Raw genomic sequence first — 12,117 nt, forward strand, 5'->3', positions numbered from 1 at the left:
TCGACAGCGCTTTCTTTCTGTTTAAAACAGTGTCTCCTCCTAAAAGAGTTGTATTTCCTCTAAAAGCATCTGAGTTTTCCACAAACAAAAGAGCAATACACAGCGGCGTTGAACATCCTTTTCAGGATGGGTCTTTTTCAAGATGCCTTTCCGCCCCTGTGTTTTTCCTGGATGCGGTCGGTTTCTCTCCAAGAACAACGGCCACAGATGTTGCCTCGTGTGCCTGGGTAGCGATCACACTGAGGCGGCATTCGTGGATGGTTCATGTTCTCACTGCGATAACATGACCATGGCAACGTTGCGGTCACAGCTCTCCTTCCTGAAGGTGAATTCCACATCAGCCGCCCCCCGCGTCACTCCTTCTTCCCACAGGATTGAGGACTCACCACATCCTTCGCTGCTTGACGACTGGTACCGCTTGACGACTGGTACCGGATGTTTTTCCCACTAATCTGAGGCAAGCATGTCTTGATCCATTCAGACAGCACCGCAACGGTAGCATACATAAATCACCAGGGCGGCATGTGCGCTCGTCATATGTCACAAATCGCCCACCATCTCCTCCTTTGGAGCTAGCTGCGACACCAGTCGCTGCTCGCCACTCACATCACTGGCAACCGCAACTTGACGGCGGACGCACTGTTGTGACAGGTTTCGCCCAGCGGAGCGTGGAGGCTCCACCACCAGGTGGTCCAGCTCATATGGGACCGATTTGGCAAGGCACAGATAGATCTCTTTGCCTCCCAAGACAACTCCTACTGCCCGCTCTGGTACTCCCTGACGGGAACCCCTCTCGGGACAGACGCGCTGGCACACAGCTGGCCCCGGGGGCTGCGCTAGTACGCATTTCACATAGTGAGCCTTCTTGCATCGGTGCTGTGCAAGATCAGGGAGGACGAGGAACAGGTCATCCCGGTGGCCCCCTACTGGCCCACCCGCACCTGGCTCTCGGATCTCACGCTCCTTGTGACAGCCCCTCCCTATAAAATTTCCATAAGGAAGGACCTTCTTTCTCAGGGACGGGGCACCCTCTGGCATCCGCACCCAGACCTCTGGAACCTCCATGTCTGACCCCTGGATGGGATGCGGAAGATCTAGTGTATCTACCTCCTGCTGTCGTAGACATGATCAACCAAGCCAGAGCTCGCTCCACCAGGCAACTCTACACCCTAAAGTGGCGCTTGTTCGCAAATTGGTGTTCTTCCCAAGCCGAAGACCCGCAGAGATCTGCAGTTTGGTCAATGCTTCTATTCCTGCAGGAGAGGCTGGAGGGGAGGCTGTTCCCCTCCACCTTGAAAGTGTATATAGCTTCTATCGCAGCCCACCACGACACAGTAGATGGCAAGTCTCTTGGTAAGCACGACTTGATTATCAGGTTCCTGAAAGGCGCCCAGAGACTGAATTCTCCCTGGCCTAGCATGTTCCCCTCTTGGAATCTCTCAGTGGTCCTCTCGGGTCTTCAAAGGCCCCTCTTTGAGCAGCTTGATTCAGTCGAGCTCAAGGCCCTCTCCCTAAAGACGGCCCTCCTGATCGCGTTAGCCTCCATCAAGAGGGTTGGAGACCTACAAGCGTTCTCAGTCAGCGACACCTGCCTGAAGTTTGGTCCGGCGCTTTCTCATGTTATCTTGAGGCCCTGACCGGGCTAGGTGCCCCTTTAAGGGACCAGGTTGTGAACCTGCAAGCACTGCCTCGGGAGGAGGCAAACCCAGCCCTTTCGTTGCTGTGTCCGGTGCGTGCTTTGTGTACCTATTTGGACCTTACGCAGAGCTTTAGATGTTCTGAGCAGCTCTTTGTCTGCTTTGGCGGACGGCGGAAAGGGAATGCCATCTCCAAACAGAGGTTAGCCCACTGGGTCATTGATGCAATCACACCCAGGCCATGCCCTCCCCCTTGTGGGTTCGAGCACACTCTACTAAAAGAGCCTTGGCACCTCCCTAGCAGACATCTGCAGAGCAGCGGGCTAGGCAACACCCAATAACATTTCCAGGTTTTACAATCTGAAGGTTGAGTTGGTCGTCCCGTGTTTTGTCAGGTCCGAGCCGGTAGAACTCGTAATGCGGCACAACCGACTGGGTGTTCCGCTTGTACCTTGCGCCCTTCACCAAGTTCATCCAGTGTGCCTTCTGTCCCAGATCAGCCACTGAGCGTCGCTGCCTGGATGTTTCTCCTCCCTAGCCCACTGGTCTCAAATGCTCTGTACTGGCATCGGGCTCCACGGGCATAGTTCCCTCTTCAACCTAACTCCCCGTGATGTATTTTCCGCGGTACAGTCCTCCTTGTCAGCGAACCCGCGTTTCCCCCGGGCAGCCCCGCTGTCATGCTTGTAGAGTCCCCCCTCATTAGGATGGACCTACCACCGCGCCGTATTCCACGTCCGGCTTCACAACCCTCGTGGTGTATTTGCCACGCAGTACCTCCCCCTAAATCTGGGCAGGGCGTGGCCTCCACAGGGTCTTTCCCTCCTGAAAGAATAGGACATTTGCGGACAGGACAGCTACCTTGCTCCGGCCTCGCCTACAGCCTCAGCACGGCGAGTTCTGAAGATGCCCCCTTAAGCCTCTTTCTCAGTCTCTAAATCCGCCCCTGCCGGGTTCACAGAGCAGGGTAAGGGCTTCGAGTCTTCTCTCAGCACCCTAGCCTCGGGACATCCTCCTGCTCCCAAATTGCTATCTCCTGCTCCCCTTCGGGGAAAGACCGCCTTCCCCAACTTAAGATAGTCCCCAGCTGCTTTACGTCCTATGTGAGAGACATAGTGAGAGAGAAGGCCGTGGCTGCTGGGCTTGCTCCCATGCAAGGCATGTAACACGTTTTCCCCCCTCAGGGGAGCAGGAAACCTAAGGTTTGTATGCAAAAAAAAAAGAAAAAGAGTTGGGGGCGTGAGAGATGTCGGAACATGAGACGTTCACCACCTGTCCGACCTCAGCTCTGTACCAGCACCAAAATTCATCCCACTCTGTATGACACACTGAGATAAACACACACAAATAAATAATGAATTCATTAATTAGAATAATATCGACAACACTTTAAAAAACATTTCTATAAGTTACTAACATTAGTTAATGCAATAGTTAACATGAAATAATTTATAATACTTAAAATGATAATAATGAAAAATACTTAATTTCTACATATACTAATGCATATTTAGCATAAAATTCTGTATACATTAACATTCGGTAAAGCATTATGAACTAACTATGACTGTGGCTCAGGTGGTAGAGCGGGTCCCTGCTAATCGCAGGGTTGGCGATTCGATTCCCGGCCCACATGACTCCACATGCCGAAGTATGCTTGGGCAAGACACTGAACCCCAAGTTGTTCTCAATGGCAGGCTAGCGCCTTGCATGGCAGCTCTGCCGCAATTGGTGTGTGAGTGTGTATGAATGGGTGATTAAGACACAGTGTAAAGCGCTTTGGTGACCTCTAAGGTTAAACAAAACGGAATATAAGTGAAGACCATTTAATGATTCCTGTTCTTTGTAATTATTAGGTCATGTGTTTTTGAGTGACAAAGTTTTTCTATTGGGAGAAATAGTTCGACAGTGTTTTAGTGGAATTCGATTTTAAGAGATGTATGAAGTGTTGTGATGGTTGTAGGGCATTTTGGATAAAAAATGAACTGTTGTGCTTGTATAAATGTTGGTAGAAATGACTGAATGAAGAGTTTTGAAAATGCATTTGCAGTATTGAGAAATGTGTGAAAATGACTGTAAAAAACTGTAAGCTATTATGCCTATAAGTCTATATAGTCATTTTTAGTAGAGAATATTCCTCAAAGTAGATTATTCCTTTGCATACAGTTCTGCATATCTTAAGATCTAAGGCTTGAACAAGAACAGGTTGTAGACTAGACTTTAATGTCAATTGTAATTATTGGAACTAAATCAAATTAAGCCGTATATCTGAACTGCCAATCAACATAATATCTTATTCATTCTAATATAGTGCAATTTAGGCTCAGAACACAGTGACTCATAATGACATTAGATTTTTTCAGTAGTTAATTTACTGAAATACGGCTAAATGTTGTGCGTCCTATTTACTTGTTCAGCACAATTACAACACTTTTTTTTTAAAATATATATCTGTGTCTAATTGAAAGAAAACATAAATTACATCAAATGGAAACAGACTGAAATTATGTTCAAAATTACATCAATGTAAAATAATTAAATGAAGTCAAATTTTCCTAATGTATTCATTTTAGGTTACATATTAAATGTCTAAAATTTCCAAGCCATTTTCAAGCATTTATTCACCTTAACCAGTACTCATGAACAATATCATAATATCAGTGTTTATTCATCATCCATTTATTTCTTATTGTACATTCAGTTTTAAACTATATTGTATCGATCATCGCAATATTGTCATATGAAATCTCCCAATTTTATCTCATATCTTATGTTCCCTTTAAAACCATCAATGGCTATATATCAGATATCTTTCAGATATCATATTTACCAGGGCTGTCTTCATATCTTTCATCCAGCCCAACACAATCAAACTCTTATTACTGCATTTGTCTTCTCAACAGCCTTTAGGACTCCCCCATGTCATCCGCCAACACTGCTACATAGCGTATTTATTGTATTTCTGTGCCATTCTGTTGTATATTGTTGAGCTACAATGTCACTTTTTTTTCTCGGAGATTGCCCATAAGCATACAGAAAAACTAAAACTATAGCAGCAATTGCAAATGCTTTTTTATATAATACACCTCAATTCTGAAATCCGAATAAAGTTGGGACAGGGAGTAAAATGTAAATAATACTAATAATAATAAAACAAACTGATCTAGTCTTTGTACTGTTTTCAATTGAATAAAGGATTGCAAAAGTTTTTTTTTTGGGTACTTTTTGATATTAGATTTGTGCACGTTTATTTATATAAATATAAGATCTATTTATCTATATATTGAGTTGGGGCGTTGGGGAGGGCTACGTGCAGCTGACACAGGCGCCTCAAGCACACAATAGCCTGCTGTGCACCTGTTTCGACAGTCACGTAACACGGTCAGTGTGTGGCGCTTTTCTATGGACCCATTGTGTCACTTCATTCGACACAACATTGAGTGAATGACAGAAGGGGAACATCATGGTTACTGTCGTAACCTCCGTTCCCAGAGGGAGGGTCCCTCCATTCACAGCACTAGTCCTAGCACTGTAAATGGCCGTGCTTCCTTTTCGGCTCCTCAGTGCAAAATCCTGACTGGCATTCGCTGCCCCGCTTCCCTTTGTGCCCGTGTGTCCGGGGCGGGGCATGCGGGTTCTGTCTGCCGGCTTGACATTTGCCTTTTCTCAGGTTTAGAGGTATGATTCGGCATCCAAGGAAGACCCCTTTGTGTCACTTCATTCGACACAACGTCTCGTTCCCTCCCTCGGGAAACGGAGGTTTCGACAGTAACCATGACGTTATCTTATTCAGCCAATAAAGGACTTCTTCAAAAATGTGGGTTGCTCTTCTAAAAATGTGATGTGATTTCTCATTACTTGATATAGCCTTATTTAAAAATACATAAATAAATACATACACACAAAACTATATGAATATATATATATATATATATATATATATATATATATATATATATATATATATATATATATATATAAGAAATAACAGTAGTTTACCGTGATTAGTAGCAAAGAGCTGAGAGATGTCGGAACATGAGACGTTGACCACCTGTCCGACCTCAGCCCTGTACCAGCACCAAAATTCATCCCACTCTGTACGACACACTGAGATAAACACACACAAATAAATTATGAATTCATTAATTAGAATTATATCGATAACACTTTAAAATACGTTTCTATAAGTTACTAACATTAGTTAATGCAATAGTTAAAATGAAATAATGAATAATACTTAAAAAATCTTAATTTATCTTGGATAATGTTAATTTCTACATATAAAACTAATATAAATTAACAATTTGCGATGCTGTAAAAAATGATTGTTCCCTTTTAGTTTATGATATCAGGTAGACAGACAGACAGACAGACAGACAGACAGACAGACAGACAGACAGATAGATAGATAGATAGATAGATAGATAGATAGATAGATAGATAGATAGATAGATAGATAGATAGATAGATAGATAGATAGATAGATAGATAGATAGATAGAGCTGTGAAAAAGTATTACAATCTGAGTAAACACAAAATACAGTTTCCAAATATATATATATAAAAAAAAATGTATTGATGCAATAACTTATCCAACACCTATATCACACATGTGAAAAAATATCTGCCCCATTGAACTTAATAGCTGGTTGTACCACATTTAGCAGCAACATCTGCAACCAAATGATACCTGGATATCAGTCTTTCACAAAGCTGAGGTGGAATTTTGCTCACTCTTCTTCTATGAACTGCTTTAGTTCAGCCACATTGGAGGCTTTTCTAGCTGATCATTAATTATTCATATCTTTGTTTTCTCACTTTAAATATGAATTTCACACCACAACTGAATTTGACAGGTTTTCCATCCAATATTTGTTTTCAAATGTGAACCAGAAGTTCTGATTAAATGTTCATTTATTAATAATTTTTTTATCATATTTTATAAATGTGAATTTGGCTATGCATTTGTGGATTGTAATTTGTGAATATATTTATGTGGAGACTCCTTAATAAATCTCTAGATATGACTGCTTAAAAATGTTGAAATCTTTTGTCACTCACTTTCAACAACCAGCAAAACGTTATGTAAAAGCAGCTTATTTTTTCACTTTTTTTTTTACTGTTCCCTTTACAAGAAGCTTCACTATGATGCTGCGCTCTGCTAAGCGCTTTTGGGAACAATCCTGCATTGTGACCAGCTGTGAATATGTGTGTAACACGTCAATGAACATTGACCGGAATTTATAGCCTCGGCTGTTGAAATCATTAGATGCACCTGTGGCCAGGCTATAAATAGACGCGTCAACAGCATGTCGTCAGATCCGTTTTCTTCAGAGCAAACTGTGCTATGTGTCTCACAAGCCTGTCAGAAACTTTCTTTCCTCTGCTAGGATTTAGAATTCGTTAGGCAGTGCGCAGTGAACCTTTTCTCCTTTCCCTCTTTCTATATATATATATATATATATATATATATATATATATATATATATACATATATAAAATAGAAAAGAAAAAGGTGGAAAAATGTCGGAAATGTAAAGCAAACGATGCGTGTTTCCCTGTCAACGTTCTATGACTGTCAGAGACACGCATCAATTTTGTTTTGTTTTTTGGGGGAAGAGCATGATGCTCTTGCGTTGGGGTAGGGCGAGTGCGCGCATTGCGACCTACTTTCGGGTGAAATGCTTCGCGCTCGCCTCGCTTACTTCCGGGAGTCAGCGCCCACTCTTTCATCGTGGGGCTCTTGCATATATTTGGCTGAGGAGCGAGAGACGGGTCCGTCCCTATCGCTCGCACTCTCCCCAGATCCAGCTGATCCTTCTCATAATCTGAAGCGTGCCTCGGCCCCTCTTCATTTCACGAGGGGGGCGCTGAACCTCTGTACATTTCACGCATTATAATAAAGCGGCTGAGAAATTACTCAAGGTGGTTACTCGGGCTGTGGCCAGACTACAGCTAGACTGGCCACGCGAACAAGAGACCCCCCCAAACGCTCCAAACTATAAGACAGATTTCTGTCTGGTGGCCAAAAATATAAAAAATTAAATGTATATAATATTAAAAAAGAAAAGAAAAAGGGAACGCAATATTAGTCTCTTCCTTTCTTTGATGACCTCCATGACAAGCTTTCTCACTCATGGAGGAACCCATATACTTCCCGCGTTCACGTACCCTCGATGTCTTTATACTCGGCTATCGTGGGTGCTGAGACATGGGGGTATTCAATGATGCCGCCGGTCGAAGAGACACTTGCGGGCTATCTCTCACCGGGTTCAAAAAACCCACTCTTCCCACTAAGCCATGCAGAACTACCTCCATGCTAGTGGGGAGGGCTTATCAAGCGGCAGGTCAGGCTGGTGCTGCGCTGCACACCATGGCCGTATTTCAGGCTTACCAGGCTGACCTACTGAAAGGGTGTTCGTTTCATTTGGGATGTTAGTTTCGGAGGAGTTTCATAGACCTTTGTATATAATGAATAATTAGTGTGTGTCTGGTTGGTCCAGACCCTACAGTGCCTTTTTCGACACTACGTCCTGTCACTCTGGAAGCCTTCTGCTCCCCGCCATTTTTAACACCGGAGCAGGAAAGACTTCACGGACTCTGCCCAGTCCGTGCCCTTCAGACTTATGTCCACCACACTAGCCAGTGGCATAAGTCAGGGCAATTATTTGTCTGCTATTGGGGCTGCAACAGGGGGGTGGCTGTTACCAAGCAGACTGTCACATTGGGTGAGGGATGCTATTGCCCTGGCCCATGAGGCGCGCGGTCAGTAGGTGTCAGGGCTCACTCCACCAGAGGGGTCACCTCCTCTAAAGCCTTGGCTAGAGGAGTCCCTCTGCAGCAGGTTTGTGATGCAGCAGGCTGGACCTCTACGCACACATTCATCAGATTTTATGCTTTAGATGTTTATGCTACTCCGGGCTCTTACGTCCTTGAGTCGACATCTCAAGCTCATGTCTGAACAAGTTTGTGATGCGGCAGGCTGGTCCTCTCCGCACACATTCGTCAAATTATATGCTTTAGATTTTTATGCTACTCCGGGCTCTTACGTCCTTGAGTCGACATCTCAAGCTCATGTCTGAGACCTCTCGCGTTCTTGTGAGCACACTTCACAACCGTAGGGGTCCGGACAGCCCCAGTGCGGCAGCGTGGGTATTGTGTTCCCAAAAGCGCTTAGCAAAGCGCAGCATCATAGTGAAGCTTTTCGTAAAGGGAACGTCTCGAGTTACATGTGTAATCCTTGTTCCCTGAAAAAAGCGGAACGAGATGCTGCGCTTCTTTGCCGCACTGGGACATCCCAGGACTGCTCTTCAGAAAAAGATATCTGACGACACGCTGGTGACGCGTCTATTTATAGCCTGGCCACAGGTGCATCTAATGATCATCACAAGCCGAGACTATAAATTCCGGTCAATGTTCATTGACGTGTTACACACATATTCACAGCTGTCACAATGCAGGATTGTTCCCAAAAGTGCTTAGCAAAGCTTCAGGGAACAAGGGTTCCCCGTCTGTCACTCAGTCGACGTTGTGTCGCTGAGTTGACACTAGGGGTCGCTCTTGCGGAGCACGGCCATCTCTGATTTTGAGAAAAGGCCATTGAGAATTGGTGTGTGGAATTTGCATGCCACTCCCCCGGACATACGGGTATAAAAGGAGTGACGCTGCAAATACAAATCAGATATCTTTTTCGGAGCCGAGAGAGCAGTCATAGAGCTGAACTCCTCTGCTGTTCCAGTCATCTCTGCAAGCTGTTGGCTTTACGGCGCTTTCCAGCGGTCCTCCCCCTCGCATACTACGTTGTGCTGAGCATACAACCCTGGGCGCATCAGCAGCTGATAAAAGAGTTACGGAGTGAATAACATCGTTTATATATACATTTATACTCTCGTATACATATATACACTCACCTAAAGGATTATTAGGAACACCATACTAATACTGTGTTTGACCCCCTTTCGCCTTCAGAACTGCCTTAATTCTATGTGGCATTGATTCAACAAGGTGCTGAAAACATCTTGCAGTTGATGGAGATTTGTGGGATGCACATCCAGGGAACGAAGCTCCTGTTCCACCACATCCCAAAGATGCTCTATTGGGTTGAGATCTGGTGACTGTGGGGGCCATTTTAGTACAGTGAACTCATTGTCATGTTCAAGAAACCAATTTGAAATGATTCGAGCTTTGTGACATGGTGCATTATCCTGCTGGAAGCAGCCATCAGAGGATGGGTACATGGTGGCCATAAAGGGATGGACATGGTCAGAAACAATGCTCAGGTAGTCCGTGGCATTTAAATGATGCCCAATTGGCACTAAGGGGCCTAAAGTGTGCCAAGAAAACATCCCCCACACCATTACACCACCACCACCAGCCTGCACAGTGGTAACAAGGCATGATGGATCCATGTTCTCATTCTGTTTACGCCAAATTCTGACTCTACCATCTGAATGTCTCAACAGAAATCGAGACTCATCAGACCAGGCAACATTTTTCCAGTCTTCAACTGTCCAATTTTGGTGAGCTCTTGCAAATTGTAGCCTCTATTTCCTATTTGTAGTGGAGATGAGTGGTACCCGGTGGGGTCTTCTGCTGTTGTAGCCAATCCACCTCAAGGTTGTGCGTATTGTGGCTTCACAAATGCTTTGCTGCATACCTTGGTTGTAACGAGTGGTAATTTCAGGCAAAGTTGCTCTTCTATCAGCTTGAATCAGTCGGCCCATTCTCCTCTGACCTCTAGCATCAACAAGGCATTTTCGCCCAAAGGACAGCCGCATACTGGATGTTTTTCCCTTTTCACACCATTCTTTGTAAACCCTAGAAATGGTTATGCGTGAAAATCCCAGTAACTGAGCAGATTGTGAAATACTCAGACCGGCCCGTCTGGCACCAACAACCATGCCACGCTCAAAATTGCTCAATTCAAAATTGCAAAATTCTTTCCCATTCTGACATTCAGTTTGGAGTTCAGGAGATTGTCTTGACCAGGACCACACCCCTAAATGCATTGAAGCAACTGCCATGTGATTGGTTGATTAGATAATTGCATTAATGAGAAATTGAACAGGTGTTCCTAATAATCCTTTAGGTGAGTGTATATATATAAAAAAAAAAACATTAAAAGAGTGGCACAAACGGTGAAGCGTCTTTTTCAAGATGTCTTTCCGTTTGTGTGTGTTTCCTGGTTGCGGTCGTTCTCTCTCCCTGTCTGATGGCCACGATCGTTGCCTCTTGTGCCTAGAGTCAGCGTTCGTGGATGGTTCATGCTCTCAGTGCGAGAGCATGCCCATGGCTACGCTGCGGTCGCGCCTCGCATTCGTAAGAGCGCGGGGCACCCCAGCCGCTCCCCGACTCGGTCCTTCTACCTACGGGTATGAGGCGGTGTCGGCTAGCGCTGGGGGCGATATGGGGACCTCAGTGGGAGCCTCTCCGCCGGGTACAACCCCACGGACCTCCCACTCCCCGCCACGCTCGTATGCTCCAACCGAGTGCTGGGGCGCGGTTGCCGGCTCGCTTCATAGCGGACCCACGATCACGTTCGGAGCGCCTGACGACGATGAGATTTCGATCGCGGCATCGGAGAGCGGGTTTGTCATGTCTGACGCTGAAGACTCGGCTGAGCTCCCACCCTCGGGTGCGGCGGCTCAGTCGCAGGCTGACGCGGAGCTGACAGCCATGCTTGCCCGGGCAGCCAAAAGTGTCGGGCTGGAGTGGAACCCTCCGCTCCCCCCCGAATCCTCGCGGCTCGACGATTGGTTCCTGGGGCCGGAGCGCCGCTTACGGCCACGCTCTGCCCCCGTTCCTTTCTTCCCGGAGGTGCATGAGGAGCTTACGCGCTCGTGGCGCGCGCCTTTCACTGCCCGCACACGAGCGGTAAGCTCCTCCGCTCTCACTACCCTCGACAGCGGGGCGGCAAGGGGCTACACGGCGATTCCCCAGGTGGACCAAGCGGTCGCGGTGCACTTATGCCCGCAAAACGCCTCCACCTGGCGGAACCCCCCGACGCTTCCGTCCAGGGCCCGTAGGCTGACGTCGTCTCTGACGGCTAAAGCCTACAGCGCTGCTGGACATGCCGCCTCCGCCTTACATGCCATGGCACTCCTGCAGGTGCACCAAGCCAAGGCACTTAGAGAACTACACGAGGGTAGTCCTGACCCGGGTCTAATGCAGCAGCTGCGTTCGGTGACCGACTTCGCCCTCCGGGCAACGAAGGTCACGGCGCGGGCTCTCGGGCAGGCAATGTCCACCTTGGTGGTCCAGGAGCGCCACCTATGGCTCAACCTGGTCGAGTCGTGAGAGGATGACAAGGTACGTTTCCTTGACGCCCCCATCTCCCAGGTTGGGCTGTTTGGCGACACCGTTGGGGACTTCGCCCGGCAATTCACAAGGGTAAGGAGGCAGACGGAGGCTATACCGCGCATCCTGCCCAGGCGGAGCTACAGGCCCCGCACCCCATCTGCTCGTCGCCCAGCACGTCCCC

At 46.6% G+C, this 12,117-nt stretch overlaps 1 protein-coding gene across 1 annotated transcript in view; it reads right to left on the reverse strand.

Annotated features, from left to right (window-relative positions):
- Positions 1 to 12,117, reverse strand: part of LOC127646897 (vasoactive intestinal polypeptide receptor 1-like) — a 109,254-nt gene that overhangs the window by 51,219 nt on the left and 45,918 nt on the right. Inside the window, exon 3 of the mRNA XM_052130849.1 lies at positions 5,637 to 5,744. Within this exon, the coding sequence (XP_051986809.1) occupies positions 5,637 to 5,744 (108 nt within the window). The remainder of the gene's footprint in view (positions 1 to 5,636; positions 5,745 to 12,117) is intronic.

This window comes from Xyrauchen texanus, chromosome 7, assembly GCF_025860055.1.
Source record: "Xyrauchen texanus isolate HMW12.3.18 chromosome 7, RBS_HiC_50CHRs, whole genome shotgun sequence".
Lineage (NCBI taxonomy): Eukaryota > Metazoa > Chordata > Actinopteri > Cypriniformes > Catostomidae > Xyrauchen > Xyrauchen texanus.